Source organism: Aethina tumida, chromosome 1 (assembly GCF_024364675.1).
Source record: "Aethina tumida isolate Nest 87 chromosome 1, icAetTumi1.1, whole genome shotgun sequence".
Classification (NCBI taxonomy): domain Eukaryota; kingdom Metazoa; phylum Arthropoda; class Insecta; order Coleoptera; family Nitidulidae; genus Aethina; species Aethina tumida.
In genome coordinates, this window is record NC_065435.1 from 58,044,555 (window position 1) to 58,060,919 (window position 16,365).

The 16,365-nt window shown below is 31.2% G+C and overlaps 5 protein-coding genes across 7 annotated transcripts; 1 reads left to right on the forward strand and 4 right to left on the reverse strand.

Moving 5' to 3' along the window:
• Positions 1-189: 189 nt before the first annotated feature.
• LOC126266496 (luciferin 4-monooxygenase-like) lies at positions 190-2,758 on the reverse strand. 2 transcript variants are annotated; one of them, XM_049970601.1, is made up of 6 exons: positions 2,396-2,758; positions 1,145-2,007; positions 895-1,088; positions 682-845; positions 461-626; positions 190-393 (listed from the first exon to the last, which is right to left on the reverse strand). In XM_049970601.1, exons 1-6 carry the CDS (start codon positions 2,519-2,521, stop codon positions 263-265), a joined length of 1,644 nt encoding a protein of 547 aa, XP_049826558.1. In that variant the 5' UTR covers positions 2,522-2,758; the 3' UTR covers positions 190-262. The 2 variants fall into 2 exon arrangements, with proteins under 2 accessions (XP_049826558.1, XP_049826559.1); XM_049970602.1 differs by lacking the exon at positions 2,396-2,758 and adding an exon at positions 2,053-2,200.
• A 1,524-nt stretch (positions 2,759-4,282) lies between these two features.
• On the reverse strand, positions 4,283-6,462 carry LOC109609325 (myrosinase 1). The gene is made up of 8 exons (XM_049970603.1): positions 6,401-6,462; positions 6,074-6,171; positions 5,585-6,022; positions 5,397-5,534; positions 5,239-5,333; positions 4,756-5,184; positions 4,595-4,698; positions 4,283-4,536 (listed from the first exon to the last, which is right to left on the reverse strand). Exons 1-8 carry the CDS (start codon positions 6,445-6,447, stop codon positions 4,323-4,325), a joined length of 1,563 nt encoding a protein of 520 aa, XP_049826560.1. The 5' UTR covers positions 6,448-6,462; the 3' UTR covers positions 4,283-4,322.
• Positions 6,463-7,271: 809 nt separating this feature from the next.
• Positions 7,272-9,043, reverse strand: LOC109609340 (eukaryotic translation initiation factor 3 subunit J). 2 transcript variants are annotated; one of them, XM_020025992.2, is made up of 7 exons: positions 8,997-9,043; positions 8,765-8,820; positions 8,623-8,714; positions 8,353-8,466; positions 8,011-8,296; positions 7,821-7,957; positions 7,272-7,467 (listed from the first exon to the last, which is right to left on the reverse strand). In XM_020025992.2, exons 1-7 carry the CDS (start codon positions 9,032-9,034, stop codon positions 7,408-7,410), a joined length of 783 nt encoding a protein of 260 aa, XP_019881551.1. In that variant the 5' UTR covers positions 9,035-9,043; the 3' UTR covers positions 7,272-7,407. The 2 variants fall into 2 exon arrangements, with proteins under 2 accessions (XP_019881551.1, XP_019881552.1); XM_020025993.2 differs by having other exon boundaries at positions 8,993-9,010.
• Positions 9,044-9,177: 134 nt separating this feature from the next.
• Positions 9,178-11,367, forward strand: LOC109609335 (probable splicing factor, arginine/serine-rich 7). The gene has a single exon (XM_020025986.2). The coding sequence runs from the start codon at positions 9,396-9,398 to the stop codon at positions 11,220-11,222; it is 1,827 nt and encodes a 608-aa protein (XP_019881545.2). The 5' UTR covers positions 9,178-9,395; the 3' UTR covers positions 11,223-11,367.
• A 1,300-nt stretch (positions 11,368-12,667) lies between these two features.
• On the reverse strand, positions 12,668-15,502 carry LOC109609336 (protein KRI1 homolog). Its single transcript, XM_049961205.1, has 7 exons — positions 15,334-15,502; positions 14,660-15,278; positions 14,452-14,608; positions 14,046-14,397; positions 13,908-13,987; positions 13,590-13,853; positions 12,668-13,505 (listed from the first exon to the last, which is right to left on the reverse strand). The coding sequence occupies exons 1-7, from the start codon at positions 15,440-15,442 to the stop codon at positions 12,753-12,755; spliced, it is 2,334 nt and encodes a 777-aa protein (XP_049817162.1). The 5' UTR covers positions 15,443-15,502; the 3' UTR covers positions 12,668-12,752.
• Between the last annotated feature and the right edge of the window lie 863 nt (positions 15,503-16,365).

The window sequence follows — 16,365 nt, forward strand, 5'->3', positions numbered from 1 at the left end:
CAGTTTAGGTAATGACAACTGTAGTTGATTATTATATAACTCCTACAAAATAAAAAAATATATAAAAAGTAGCGTGGCTCCGACGCAAATACTGAATTAAGTCATATCGCTAGATATTTTTATCAAAAAATAATGAACTTAGATATAGAGTGTTCTACAGTGCTTTCGAAGTACTGTTTTAAAAAATGCTTAATAATCTCATATTTTATTATCTTTTAAATCTAAATCTGTGATACTATAATTCACAAATATTTATACAAATTTACAGTTTGTTTTTAAATATTTTTAACATCTGTCTAAGATCTCTCCGTAATATTTTTCCACTAGCGTTTTTGGGAATTTCGTTAACAAAAATGACACCACCCCTAAGCCATTTGGGATTAGAAACTTGTTCTGAAATTAAACCAGAAATAATTAAAATGAAAAAACTTAAAATTTTTACGAAAAAGTTTGGACTCACTTTTAACGAACTCTTCTATTTCCTTTTCATTTAAATCAGCATCTTCTCGTTTTACAACAAATGCCAAAGGTAACTCTCCTGATAACTCATCAGGTAGACCAACAACTCCACAATCTCGAATTTTGGGGTGTTTCAGTAGCAAAGCTTCCAGTTCTGCAGGGGCAACCTTAAAATCAATAATTATTATTTAATGTTCACAATAAGTAAATAAATTTTTGTACTTGAAATCCTTTATATTTGATGAGTTCCTTTAATCTATCAACAATATAAAAGTAACCTTCCTCATCATAGTATCCTAAGTCTCCAGTTTTCAACCAGCCATCACTTGTAAAACTTTCTTTTGTTGCTTTTTCATTACCATAGTAACCGACCATTACCATAGGACCTAAAATATTTCAAATTAAGAACAATCAACTACTTAATTTATTAACAACCTTTAACGCAAATTTCTCCCACTTTTTTTGGACCAAGCGACTTCCCCGTTTCGGGGTCTCTTATTTTCATTTTCATAAATGGAACAACTTTTCCAGAAGAACCTTGTTTTGCACCTTCGTTTCTCTGCATTAAGCAAACAGCTAGGGTAGCTTCTGTTAATCCATATGCTTGGAATATTTTTTCAATTTTTACTCTAAAAAAACTATTAGTTTAGCACCAATTTAAGTAACATACAATTTTACTGAATACCGTTTCTTTAATTGTTCTTCTGTGTTTTTTCCTAACGGTGCCGCTCCGCTTATTAGTTCTACAACACTGGACAAATCGTACTTTAGAACTTTGGGACTTTTAGCCAAAAATACAACAATCGGAGGAGCCAGCCAAAGTAAATTAATTTTATGGTCTTGAATGGCTTGTAAAAATTGATCCTCGTTAAATCTTTTCAAAATCACCACTTGAATTTTACGTAGAATTGCCCCTAAATTAGTTAAAAGACCAAAACCGTGGAAAAACGGAAGCAACCCGATAACCTTTAAACCTTCCTCAGTTGGTTGGTATCTCGGGTCTCTTTGGTGATTCAACCTGACTAGAATATTCAAATGAGATTGTAAAACACCTTTAGGCAAACCAGTCGTCCCAGACGAACACATTATAAAAGCATTTAACTTCTCAGGATCTCCATCTAACGGTTGAAAACTTCTCCATTTGTTACATGTGGCATATCGTGTCTTTAGAATGTTAATCAACGACGGTGCACCTAAATTTTCTTTTTCGCTGTCTATTATAAAAATCTTTTCAATAAAGTTCAATTCATTCTTCAGCTTCAAATATTTATCTATAACCATGTGTGAACAAAATATAACTTGCGGTTTAGAAATGTTAAGCGTGTGTCGTAATTCTTCAACAGTGTAATTGTGATTCAGAGGAGCAACTACGACTCCCATATACAAACAAGCAAAGACTGGAACATAGAAGTATATATTATTCTGGGAACTAATACTCATTACAGAGTCAGTAATTCCATATCCGTTTTCTTGTAGATAATCGGCCAGTATGCATGAATAATCCAACAATTCCTGATACGTGAGGGTCTCTTTAGTTTCATAATCCACCTAGAAATTTATTATTAGTTATTTTTTTAAGTGACCCCCTAGTACTATAATCTGAAGGGACTAGAAGCGTGTCATACAGTAATAATTTACATTCGCCGTGAAATCAAACAAATCGAATACAAACTGGAAATAAATGAATAGTTAATGCAAGGCGATTAGATACAATGTTATTGTTGCAAACTTGATTTTGAATTCAGTGTTCTTATTCTCACTTAAAAGTTTATGGTTTAAAAACGTTATAACATTATAGAGCCTTTCATCAGATTAAAAACGAAACATGCATTGAAAAGTTAAAAAAGCATAAAATTAAATGGAGTTCACATAAATAATAAAACTGATAAATTTAATCCTATGGAATAACGATTATAAGAAATTATTATTTTCATACCATAGCATAATAATTAACAGTCGTTGTAGATAAAGCATTATAATAGTATCGTCCTAGACTAACTTTAGGCACTGGTTCGAAGGGTTCTGGCCCACACAAAACATAGGTATCGTCCTCTTCCATCATGATCTTATAAATAAGAATACCGTCGAGATCAAACTTCTCATTTACACTGACCTTTAACTTTCGTAACAATTATCAACAAATACACACACTTTAGTTTACAAAACGTCTTAGACCAACCGGATTCAGAAACTGTTAACAATGTACGTTCGTTTCGTCTTAATTTTATCAGTAACAGTTGTTTATTATACATGCATTGGATAACGTTGTTAGAAGGACAAAGTTATTGTTATTTTTGTAATTATTTGTGCAAATTAAATACATTCCTTTATCTGTTATTATCTACATACATATTGGAGCAAAAACAATGATTTTTTATTGTTAATTTTTATAACAAATGTGTATACACATGTGTACATATTTTAATTATTAAAATCAGTACTAATATTAATAATATTTATAGAATTATTCATCTATTATTATAAGAAATAAAGTTACATACTTATAATTATAATTAGTATCAGCAGAATTTAGCCAAAACGAAGAAAATATCCATATTTAATATTAATTATAATTTTTCATAATAAAAAAATGTTTATGATAAAATGTATACAAAACTCACTCATTTGCAGTTGCAGTTGCATTTAAACAAATGTTATTAAAGCAAATCTTTTAAACTAACGTTTAAAATTATATGCATAAGTGGTACTACAAACTAACAAACACATTTAATTGCTTTGTTGATATATATGTTGTACAATCTAAAAAACAAGAGTATAACTAGATTCTACTCATAAAATCTCTGAGTTCCCGTCGAAATATTTTTTCGATGGAATTTTTAAGAATCTCATAACAACAGTTGTTAACCCCAAGTTGTTGAAATGAAAAACAGGATATAATCAATTAATAATATTTATTAATATTTTGAAAACTAGTCTTTAACTTATCTTTCCACTATATAATTTACTTAATAATTTACATGTAAAAATTACTTGAAAACTTTCATATTTATAAATTTTAAAATGGCAATTGTGCTTAAATTAGTTAACAGTTAATAAAGAAATAAGACTTCGTTAATTACGTAACATCTTCTCTAGAAAGTAGTGACAAAAATCTACAAATATAAAAAAATGGTCTTAATTATAGTAATATCATAAACGAAATCAGTCTTTGGAATTTTCATTATTCCCTTTTGATTTATTTTATATAAATTGTAACTATTGATAAGCGAATATCTAATTTATCTTAATCTGTGATTTTAGTATGACAACAAGTTATGTATATATAATATAAAATTTTCTAGTTGATAAGAATAAAATACAATTGTGTTGTCAATTTATAATATATATAAAAGGATGATTATAATCAGCTGTTATTAACAAACAAAACTAAAATCTGTTTATTGTTTAATCATACAATAAATAAAGGTGATAATGTAAAATATACTTAATCATATTACCAAATTTAGTAGAACTTATGGTTCGTACAGGCATACTAAGATAAAATATTCTTTTGGGAAATATTATAATCTATGTCATGTTTGAAGGATACAAAATTCAAATGCGAATTTTTAAATCTCGATATAGAAAAAAATTGTTGTAAAAAATTTTTTTGTAGCCGTAAATTTTTAAGTAGGTTAAAGTAAATATGAAGAGAATTTGTTTTATTTATCATATTATGAAATCTCAGAAACCCTCAAATAAATAATTATTTCGTCAATCTAATCTAATATCGAACCCAAAAATATTTAAAACATTTACAATTGATCGTGAGTACTTGGCACACTTTTGTGTCTCTATGAAATAGATAATGTTTAATAATAAATTCTTAAAATAGAATTATTTTTATTATCGATAATATATAATTAATTCTTCTTACGAAGATATTTCTTCGAAAATCGTTTCTTCGGGTAGGTTATCGTTTGGTTTGAATTATGCAATTCACCTGGCCAGTCTGGTACGTAATTCCAATCTACCTTTCGTGTTTTAATTATGTTTTCATAAACATACGAAAAATACTTTCTTGTCCTTGTCCTTTCGGGTGCATCGAAATCGATTCTTACTAGTCCAAATTTAGCTCTAAAAATGATGTTACATATTATATACATATAATTTATTTGAACTACATAACACTTACAAATAGCCAGCAGTCCATTCAAAATCATCCAAGAAACTCCAGGCTGTGTATCCCTTTACATTACATCCATCATTTATTGCTTCAAGTACTTTTTCTATGTACGCCTGTAAAACATCGTGAAATAAAATTAATATATATGAAATGTAATAAGAATAACTCACTCTATGATAGTACGTTCTATCCTCGTCCTTCAATTCACCACCATCTGAATACCCGTTCTCAGTGATTATTACTTCTGGATTATCATAACGATCCCTAATATATTCTAACATGCTCTTCATTCCCCATGGAGTAACTCTAAGCCAGCCAGAACCTGGTTTCCAGTCGTCAGGTTGGTCACAATCAACTTTAATGTCACGCCACCAAGAGGATGTCTTCTCTGACCAGTCACCACCCGGAGTACACCGGTAAGTGGTATATTGGTTTAATGAAACAAAATCATATGATCCTTTAAGCATGGCTTTTTGTTCATCAGTAAACTCCGGCAAGCGTGATTTAGGTAATCCTTCTTCTCTACTGTTTTCGGCCACCACTGTTTTAATGAGTTCTGGATAGTCACCTTGGTACAAAGGCATCATCCACCACTCATACTAAAATTTTATATGTTTAATATGTACTGTATTAAATTCGTTAATAATATTTACGTTGAATATAAGATTCCTATTTGCTGCCTCTCTGTCAGCGTCGCTGTCAGTTTTTGGATCATACCAGCTGGTATCAATTACAATCGAAACACGTCCTAAAAAGTTTTACAACCAAATCATCAGTCATTAAAGATTACAAGTTTCATCAATATATATACCATTTTGATTAGACTTAAATTCCCTTTCATAGAGCCTGTAAGCTTTACCGTGGCTCAACAAAACTTGGTGGGCACATTCATAGGCGCCAGTGCCAGGATTTTTAATAGATGGTGCTTTGTCTCCAGATTCGTATCCATCTACAATAATTTATAAATAATCTCATTCGAATAATATAGAAATTCTTTACCTCTGCATGTAGTTATAGGTTCGTTGAAGGTAACCCAGTTTTTAACACGGTCCCCAAACTTTTCAAAACAAACTCTTGCATAATCCTCAAACCACTGTGGCATTTCCTGACTCAAGAAACCACCCTGGTCCTCGAGACTCTGCGGCAAATCCCAATGATGTAATGTAACTAATGGCTTTATGTTAGCGTCAATCAACGCATTGATCAGGTTGTTGTAGTATCTGACGCCTGCCTCACTAATATAATCGTTCTTGCCGGTAGGCAAAATTCTCGTCCAGGCAATAGAAAAACGATAATGATTGACACCCATTGCTTTTAATATTTCAACGTCTTCAACTGCATGTGTGTACGTATCGCAAGCAACGTCGCCGTTTTGGTTGTTCCATACAAATCCGGGGTTGAGATGGAGCATATAGTCCCAAATATTTTCACCTTTATCTAAATTAAAGGTTGTTTAAACTACGTAAATAATGTAATTGTTGCGTTTACCGTCAGCATTCCATCCACCCTCTACTTGATAGGCCGCAGTGGCAACACCCCAAGAAAAATCTTCGGGAAATGTGTCATCCGCTGCTACTAGAGCAAGCCTAGGCATAATTTAAAGTTATAAACATTAATAGTTTTATAATAGAAATATTTATTTACATATTTACATATATGTATAGTATTAGTATCCCTATATATTTGTACCATTTGCTATACATTTAAAATATTCATTTTTTTAGTTTTATAAACCGGTAAATATTTAAAACTTTCAACTATAACAGGTTTCGTAACTAATCTAAAATTCTGCACATTAAATGTATAATTACTTACAACACAAGGACACAACACGTCAATATTTTCATTATGTTGATCTCCATACATAACTAAATAACACTTTATTAATATTTTATCTTTCCACTATATAATTTATCTAATTTTACTTGTAAAAATTACATGAAAACTTTCATATTTAAAATTTCGCACATTAAATGTATGATTACTTACAATAGAAAGACACAACACGTCAATATTTTCATTATGTTGTTCTCCATACATAACTGAATAACACTTGTTTTTTATTTTCATTTTATAAGTTGATTTAATCTAGCACTTCACGGTTATACTTTTAAATCTGATCTGATATCTTCCCTAGAAACAATTACTTCAAATAAACAAAAACCATTGCACAAATTGCCGTTATTATTAACATCAACAAACACAACAACCACTTCAATTTTTTTATCAAAATTAATACTTAAAATGTAGACGTTAATTATTATTTTATTCTGAAAAATGCACAAGCCCAAAATTTTTACTATATGGTGCGAATCTTTAAATAACTTTATTATTTTAACTTAATATAAATATCCAATTTTCAAAAATAGGCTTTGTATATATTTGTGGATATAGAATCTTGGCTTTTTTTCTCCTTATTTGTGAAGTGAATATGATTTTCACTCATGTGCACACGTTATTCGGATAGGATGAGGGTTAATAATTAAAAGAAAGTATAAATTGGTCTTCAGATATATTAATCATAACAATATTATACAATCAAATCCGTAAGATTAATTTAAGAAAAATTACAATACACAATAATAGGTTGCTTGAAATTCAATGTACAATTGCAATATTAAGTTAAATAAATAAGTAGTCCCAACCAATGATCTATAAAAATTGACATATAAAATTAAAAAACATACAAACCAAAAAAAATATATTGCATTCTTAATAAAATACATTACACCCTTTACATGGTATTAAAAATACAGCATTGTATGTAACAGTAGTATTTATTAAGATAATAATTAAAATCCTATCTAATGTGTACCTGTTTGCTACATAAAATCATCATAGTCCTCGTAGTCATTAACATAAGCAGAAAGTTGTGAGAGTTGCTGAAATAAATTAGATATTAAATAATATAAATTGACACAATAAAAATAAGATTACCACACATTACACATAATATTGAGAACCACTAAATTTATGTGCATTCTTAAATGAAAATAATTTCTATATTGTTAAGAAAACAAAAATTTATATACATAACATGAAAGGTATTAAATAACGAATATTTAACAATGATTAAATGAGAAAAATTTCACAAATCAACAAAAACTAAATTATACTACATTATGTGCATATTTGAAATGGATCCAAGTATTTTTGGATCAACTCCCAATATTGTACCCCATACCATATGTTTACAATCATTCCTATAAGATGGTAAATAATTTAAAAAACTTACATTATCTCCCTCCATTTTGAGTTTAGCTTTGCCCTTTCCTTTGCTCTTCTTAGGTTTTTCTCCTTTTTCAATTTTTTGCTTTTCCAAATATAAATTATCTAATGTGTTCTTAATTTTTTTAATATCTAATGATGACACTGAAAATGAACAATTTATAATGTAATAATCAAAACTTTACTAAAATACTTACTAGTGGCACATAAATTTCTAATTAATCCTTCTGTGAAGTTGGGGTACTCAACACTCTTGGATAGGGGCAATAATTTCTTAGATAAACTTTCAGTAAATTCTTCAAACTCTTCCTTAGAGGTTGGTAGACTGAGTCCATCAATTCCACCAGTTTGTTCACCTCCAAAGGTAGTTTCCAATGCCAATTTAAGATCAGATTCTTTTTGTCGGCGAAGTTTCTCTTCAGGTGAGACCTCTTCTTCTTCAAGTTCTCTAAGGCGTTTCTCCATCTCCTCTCTTTTAAGGCGCTGCAATAATATTCATAAGTCATATGTTAAGTAAAAACTGTTTTACTTTCTCTAACCTCTTTTTCTGCTATTCTCTCTGCTAAAGGTTTTTTCTTTTTCTTAACCTCTTCAACCTTTTGTTCTTTGTCTGGCTCCTTTTCTTTCTCCTCATCTTCATCTTCCCAATTGTCCTGTTTAAGGAATGTAATGTTAGATGTGAGTCAACCAAAACACTACATATGTTATACATTCCCTCTCAAAAATGTCAGTGTAACACTGACATAAGTAAATGAATTTGGAAACGTTTTATAGTTATATAATTATTATATGTATTATATATTTGTTACCTTAACATCGTCATCCTCATCTTCGCCTTCCCACTTATTCGTGGAAACCCCCGTAGTTGGGGTTATGGTTGGAGGTTCGAAATTTTCGTCGTCTAAAATCAGCTGTTGCAGTAACCGATAATCAACATACAAACAAACTTACCCCAGGATTCCATAGTATTGAAATTAGGACTTAAAATTGGTAAAAATGATCTCAACCTACAATTTCACGTGTGCTAAAAAGCTGATACAGAGTACTCCACTAGAGGTCGCTATCGAGTGAATCACCAAACTAAATTAAATTTTGAAATTGGAATTTTGATCGTGTATCAAACAAAATGTTTTAGCTTTTTATACTTTTGATTGGTGGACAACAAAAATTGGATACTACCTACAGTTTTATTACTCGAAAATACGATTGACCTTCGCACATCCATTTCAGTTTGACAGTCGAAAAAATACTAAATGTTTTGCCAACATTAACATCACTTTACACCAGCATGGAATATTCTAGAGTCGCTTATGAAACACATTAAATTCGTATAAAAATAATTGAATCCGATTCACAGATTTAATATCAAACAAATTGTTGTGGCTTTTTCCAATTAAAATTAAATGTATCCAATACATTAGAATGGATTGGTAACCCTGAAATTTTCGATAGTTGTTTAAAGTTTGGTGTCATCTGTCAAATCGTCTTGGCGTTGATATAACGTTGTGATTGAACGTTGACGTTAAAATGGTTTATGGTGTACTAATATAAAGAGATATAATACTCAATAAAGTGAAGCAAAATGGCAGTGGGGACAACAAAAGTTGTCCAGGTGACCAACATCGCACCCCAGGCAACCAAAGATCAAATGCACATTTTGTTCAGTTATTTGGGCAAAATAGAGGACATCAGGCTTTATCCTACTATCAGAGATGTGTCCTGTCCAGTTCAGTCAAGAATCTGCTACATTAAATTTGTAGATGCGAGTACAGTGGGCATAGCCCAACACATGACCAACACTGTTTTCATTGACAGAGCCCTCATAGTTATACCAGTGCAGAATGGTGAAATTCCAGATGAATATTACGCGCTAGAAATGACCAGAAATGGAACTATTGTGCCGGGTTTAAACGTAAATGAACCAAAAATGCCTCCACATGTAGTGAATTCAGTGCAAGGGGTTGGGGCTGACCAAGTGATTGTTACAACAGACCCACAACTAGAAATGAATGGTTTACCTGTTTATCCACCTTTACCTTCCAACTATGACAGTTCTAAAATTGAAGAAACCAGAAGAACGATTTTGGTCCAAAATGTAAGTCCTGACACAACAAATGAGGAGCTTATTGACTTTTTCAGTGTTGCCGGAGAGGTAAAATACCTCAGAAAATGTACACAACAATCTGATCCATCTGTCTCACATATATTGGTTGAATTTTCTGACCAACCAAGTGTAATAAATGCATTGAAACTAAACAAAACAGAATTCAAAGGTAGCTCAATTGACATACAGCATGCTACTCAGCCCATAGTGAAACCACAAGCCAAAAGTAATGAAGCTGCCCAAAAAGAAATTGAAGAGGCAATGTCACGATTCAAAGAAGCCCAGAACATGATCAGTGCATCTATTGAACCTGTTATAGGCATGCTCACTAAAGACAAAAGAAGCTCCAGACGGACCAGGTCGAGATCAAGGGGTAGAAGAAGGCGGTCGCGTTCCAGGTCGAGGTCTAGAAGGAGGTCCCGTTCGAGACGAAGGCGTTCAACGTCACGTTTGAGACGATCGCGTTCCAGGGACAGAAGACGACGTAGCAAATCGAGATCGAGACGTAGGTCCCACTCGCGTTCGAGACGTTCCAGGTCGAAAAGTTCGAGAAGCAGTAGAAGATCAAGGTCGAAGTCGTCGACACGTAAACGGAAAAATAGGGAATCTAGGGCGCGATCCAAAGGCAGAGACTCTAGAGCGAGATCTAAAGGTAGAGATTCCAGAGCCAAATCCAGGGACAGGGAATCAAGGGCTCATTCAAAGGAGAGGGAATCTAGGGCACGATCCAAGAGTAGGTCCAAAGATCGTGAATCGAGGGCGAGGTCAAAAGACAATGAGTCTAGGTCTAAAGGCTCTGATTCTAAAGGGAAGTCACGAGCTAGATCTAAAGAAAGGGAGTCTAGATCAAAGGATTTGGATGTTAGGGCTAGATCAAAAGACAAGGAATCAAAGTCGAGGGATGGAAAGCGTAAAGACAAAAAGCATAAGGACAAAAGAGATAAAGAAATTACTGAGGAATTAACAGAAAAAAGAATATCTCGATCAAGAAGCAAAAGCAAAAGACGTTCCAGATCTAGAGATCGAAAAGGTAAAGATAAGCAAAGGTCGAGATCTCAAGGTAAAAAGAGGTCGCCATCTCCAAAGTCTAGTCGCAAAAGAAGTAGGTCCAGAAGTCGCGAACGCAAGCGCGACAAAAGAGAAAAACGTGAGAAGTCTAGATCAAAATCTAGATCAAAAGTTCCAAGGAATTATGATGAAGAAGAGAAAGGTTTTGATGACAAAGATAAACACAGAGAGGACGGAATTCACTCAGAAGATGCAGAGGAAAAATCTGATAACATGGACATTTCAAACTCACCATAAGCATGTAGTTACTTAAGCAGAATGTTATCAAGCTTAAAAAATTTAAATTTCATTTATATTGTTTAATTAAAACCAATTTTTTCTTTTAAGTTTTTAACTATTAATATGATTTGTGATTTATTTAAAATAAACTATATTGATAGAATTACGTGTTTTCATTATTTTTTTCTATTGTGCCACTTTTACGTTTTATATGTATTTATATAACGTTCCTCATATGATTTTAAGAATTTGTTTGTACTATTTTTTAATTCTTAATGACTTTCTAATTTGCGGCTGTTCCTTATTAAATAAAATATCTTGGTAAGATTTAAAAGGATCATTTTTTTACAGTAGGTCCTTGGTATTATATTAGAAATTTTGCATTCAAAAGTAAAATATATACTGAGTATCTTTTGAAAAAGAAGATCCGAATTACTACAAAAATCATAATATCAAGGGCTTCATATTACAATTAAATAAGTTTTAATAAAGTATCTAATCACTAATTCATTGTAAAATAGATAAACAGATTATTATCAGCTACATTTTTCCAATCAGTATTTAGTTGGTCCCCCTTGTTCTATGAATAGCTTCCACTCTCCTTAGAATACTCAAAATCTGTTAACAAAAAAAATTCTTAATTCTTAAATTCTTTTTGCCATTCCTCTGAAAAAGCATTAACAATCTCCTCTAAATTTTGAGGCTGGTGGTCTCGCATGTAAATTTGTCTTCGAAGACAGTCCCATACGTGTTCAATTGAATTGCAATCTGGGGAACATGGGTCACTGCATCCGAGTAATATCACAATTTTTGAACCAAATCTAGTCCAATTTCTTGAACAAATGGAATAATAATTAGCTGAATAACCAAGTTGTGATATCGTCAAGCATTTAAAGTTTCTCGGTAAAATATGGGCAATTCTGTACGTCTCTAAAGAAACTCCACCTCACACTGTTACAACATCACCTCCAAAAGAACTGGAGTAATGTTTTGCCCATGATTCTCTCACCACGTTCACACAATGTCCTAAAACGACTATTCAAGTGATGTGTATCTAGACGCATCTGTGAACAAACATTTATAATCGGTGATCGTCGTCTGCGGTTAATCTGATGTCCCCAGTTTAACAGAGGATGTAAAAAAAGTTCTTTGAGATGTAAGGAGTGCGCATTACCAGTTTGCACATTGCACATTTAGGCTACTTGTCGATTCATTGTCACGTTCCAAAATTGCTATCATAGCAGAAAAAAATCTAATTTGAATTATTTTACGATGTTAAAGAACTCAACAAAATATATCAGTTAAAAGAATACTGCGGAAAAACAGTTTGTGGAAAGAAAATAAAATTATTAGAAATTATTACCTTAACATACATATGCATATTTGTTTGTCTTGGAGTGTAAAACTGAATTAACATCTCTATTAAAAAATCCAACAAATCTTATTAAATAAAATAAAAAAAATTAAGGTTTTATAATATATTTATTTTATCATATAGTTTTATACAAGAAAATTTATATTAAACGTAATTATAAAATTATATACATTTTATTGTTTATTACCATATTTTAATTTATTTTTGAATTTCTTCGGCTTTATTCCAAACGCTTTCAATCTGGCGTCTGAAATGCCAACTTCCACATCTGTTTTCCTCTTTTTGTGATTTAACTTATTTTCTGAGAGTTTCCTTTTCCTTTTGTTATTTTTCTGTTTATTGGTTGTATTAGGTTCTGTTGAATTGTTATTGTTTTTCTTCTTCTTAGAATCTGTTTTTACCATATCTGACACATTCTCATTCTCGTTTTCATTACTTTTTGAAACAATATCTGTATTAATGTCTCCATTAGTTTCATTCTGGCTAACATTAGTACTTTCACAACTTGACAAATCTTTTTTTCCTTTTTTCTTTTTCTTAACAAGTACATCACTCATTTTTTCAGCATCAGTTTGGTCATCCTTTAACATTTTATTTGAAATCTCACTGTCCTCTTCCTTATTTGTCTTGGCATTTGATTCTTCTTCTTTTGTTTTATTTTCTTGATTTTCAGAATTTTTAATTTTTTTCTTTTTCTTTGAGGTATTACTGGCATCTACAACTTGTTGCAGATGGCCATTAGTATCATCATTTATTTCTTTATCCTCTTCAAATAAACTTGGCAACAATTTTCTTTTCAAGTTAATATTTTGTCCCTTCTTTGCAAATGCAATCTGATCATACTTCTCTACATGGTCAGGTCTAATTTGCACAGCCTTTTTTAAGGAACACCATTTATTAAGCTCTCTATCTTTAGCCATTAAAATCTGTAATAATACATTCATAATTAACTTATACGCGACGGATTTTAATAAATATAATGCAAATAATAATTATTTTACACAAATTACCTCTTCAACACTCAAACCAAAGTCATTTGGAACAACTTCGCGGTACTTAAATCTACATGGTATATCTCCTATAAAGTCTTCACAGTCTAATTTATAATATTCATCAAAATATTTTTCATATGTTTTGTCAGTTGGATCGAATTTTGGTTTAGGTTTGCTCACTGCTTGAGCAAACTTGGATTTTCGCTTACGTTTTTTCTTTCCTTTGGAATTTTCTATTAGTTCTTCTTGAGTTGATTGATCAGGATTGTAGTCACAGTCCATCTAAAATTCATTATTTGTTAAATAAATAAAAGATGAAAATTATTAAATACCTACATTAAAATTTTCATCCTCACAGTGTGGTTCATACTGAGTTTCAGCGTCAACTTCAGCTTCACCATATTTATCCCATCTCTCTGCAAAATAACATATCATTAACTACATCTAAGTATTTAATTTTGAAAAATGAAATACCTATTTCTAGTTCTTCATCTATATCTGGAAATTCTGGCTTTTGGTCTTCTTCTGGCCCCTCATAAAATTCATTATTAAATAATGCCTGCATTCTTCTGTCATGAGCCTCTGGATCAAAATCACCATCAATATCTTCATCTTGAAAACCAATATCATCATTTCCTGAAATCTCTTTTAGTTTTTCAAGTTTTTCTTCTATTTCTTTTCTTTTCAGCTCTCTTAGTTTTTTGAGATCCTGCATTTTTTCTTCCTTTTCTTTCTTCTTTCTCTCTTTAACCTCAGCCCTTTTTAATTTCCTTTTGTCATCTTTCTGTCTCAAGGAATGTTCCATAGTACGAGGATACCTTTTAATCTAAAAGGATTTTTGAATTAAATACAAAATATTTAAGTATTTATAAAGACATACAAACTCTTGGTCAGGTTCTTCAAATCTAAAGTTAAACTTATGTTCAAACTCTTCTTGCCTTTCAATTTCTTCGGCATCATCTGATAATGATGCATCAGAATCGTGAATAATTTCATCATATGTAGGTATATAATTCTCATCTTCTTTATCTAAATACCTGGAAAATAAATTTTAAAACTTTTCTAATAAATTTTATGTTGTCACTTACTTTTTATTTAGAATATAATCTCGAAGGAATTGTTCACCTTTGTCCAACTTAGGGTTATTCCAAAAATCCTTCAAAGGTTTTAAATCTGATTCAATATTTTTGTCTTCCAATGTTTCTTTCTGTCCAATGAGCCATTCTTTATATTCTGCTTCTTCCTTTGCTTTCTCCTCTTGTGTTTTCTTTCTCTCCTTAAACAGACCACCCCAGCTTTCATCATTTTCATCCTCTATATTATTCAATGCATTTTTCAAATTCTCTTTTAACTTTTTTTGTTCCTCTACATAAGTTGGCGACTTAGATCTTGGATCGTCATCTTCCTGTTCACTGTCACTGAGTTGGCCACCTTTTTCCAAAATAAGCTTCCGTTCATAATCTTTTATGAACATTGGCTGTTCCTTCTTCTTTTTCTCTTTCTTAGGCGAGGCTTGTTTTTCATTAAAAAAATTAACGTTTCCATCATAAATACGAGGATCCTTCTTTTTCAAACATGCGAGCGTTTTAAAGAAATCCTTCTCAACTTCTTCAGTTAACTCCACACCATCTTCATCGTCCTCCGATGAACTCGAAGAATCATTATCCAGACTGAAGTCAATGTTTTCTTCTCCATATTTTGTTTTTACTAAAAAAAATGTACACGTTGAACCAGAACAAAACAACAATGGCAATTTACTTACGTTTGTTGATTTCCTCTTTTTTACGCCAATTATCGTAATTTTTTGCATATTCATTATTTGTTTTAACATCAAACTCGCAATCTGAATCTCCGTCGAACAATTTCGACATTTTCGAAACAGTACGACTTGCTTTTTCAGGTTAGATTAACAAAAGCGTGTTCTTTGACATGTGCGGTAGTTCAAATGTTCATACCAGTGTGGCCATTCCGCAAACCGACTTTCTGTGAACTGGTTATTTTCGATAGACACGTTCGACACCTTTGGACTCGGCATGGTTCGGTTTCTGAATCGGTACGCAACTGTCGTGGAACCACATATCTGTCGCGAAGTAAACAAGTGTTCTTATAGCATTACATAAACTTGGGAATATGAACTCGGTGCGAATCCCCAACTTTGTTGTTGATATATAATTTGAAATTAATATATAAATCGCGAAATAGACAGTCGTTGATATTTTTGTTATTAAAAATTTTATTAATTTTATAATGTAACCTTTCTATTATTCAGACCTATTTTCAAACTTTTAATAAAAATTTTGTTTTAAGAAACTAATATCCATAAAACGTTTGTCAATTTACATATATCAGAAAGGTTTAAAGTTATTTAAGAAAAAGGAGAAATTATACAAAATAGTTTATTATTAATAATATCAAATAAAGGTACTATAAAACGCAATAGTACCACTAGATGCCTAAATACTAGGATTTAAACTAACTTTACATATATGTAATATTCATAATATTCTTATTGCAAATTCATCAATTAATATAAATACTGTAAAAATTATATCAAATAATTGGACAATTATGATAACAAGACCGGCAGAAGATAAATAAGCTAAATAAAATTAAATAATTTTAATAGTTTCTATATATATTAGGGTGGACCAAAATAATTGAATATTTTTATTTAACTTTCGACACTGAAAATTTGGTTTCTACGCACCTATAAAAATGCTCTTCAAAGAGGAGCAGAAAATTTCTATTTACATTTCTTGCAGGAAGTTGAATACTCTACAAAAAGGGTATCTTA

Coding starts and splice junctions, on each gene's coding strand:
- LOC109609340 (XM_020025992.2), bottom strand. CDS start 9,034: ATGTGCGAAGGTCAATCGTATTTTCGAGTAATAAAACT. Junction 7,958..8,010: donor TAGAAATTTATGTGCCACTA/GTAAGTATTTTA, acceptor GTTCATTTTCAG/TGTCATCATTAGATATTAAA. Junction 7,468..7,820: donor TCAAAATGGAGGGAGATAAT/GTAAGTTTTTTA, acceptor AATTTATTTCAG/CAACTCTCACAACTTTCTGC.
- LOC109609325 (XM_049970603.1), bottom strand. CDS start 6,447: ATGGAGATCAACATAATGAAAATATTGACGTGTTGTGTCCTTGTGTT. Junction 5,334..5,396: donor ATTTAAGTCTAATCAAAATG/GTATATATATTG, acceptor AAAACTTTTTAG/GACGTGTTTCGATTGTAATT. Junction 5,185..5,238: donor ATAGGAATCTTATATTCAAC/GTAAATATTATT, acceptor ATAAAATTTTAG/TATGAGTGGTGGATGATGCC.
- LOC109609336 (XM_049961205.1), bottom strand. CDS start 15,442: ATGTCGAAATTGTTCGACGGAGATTCAGATTGCGAGTTTGATGTTAAA. Junction 15,279..15,333: donor AAAAGAGGAAATCAACAAAC/GTAAGTAAATTG, acceptor CATTTTTTTTAG/TAAAAACAAAATATGGAGAA. Junction 13,854..13,907: donor GTGAGGATGAAAATTTTAAT/GTAGGTATTTAA, acceptor AATGAATTTTAG/ATGGACTGTGACTACAATCC.
- LOC109609335 (XM_020025986.2), top strand. CDS start 9,396: ATGGCAGTGGGGACAACAAAAGTTGTCCAGGTGACCAACATCGCACCC.
- LOC126266496 (XM_049970601.1), bottom strand. CDS start 2,521: ATGATGGAAGAGGACGATACCTATGTTTTGTGTGGGCCAGAACCCTTC. Junction 1,089..1,144: donor GAAGAACAATTAAAGAAACG/GTATTCAGTAAA, acceptor TAGTTTTTTTAG/AGTAAAAATTGAAAAAATAT. Junction 394..460: donor AATAGAAGAGTTCGTTAAAA/GTGAGTCCAAAC, acceptor GTTTAATTTCAG/AACAAGTTTCTAATCCCAAA.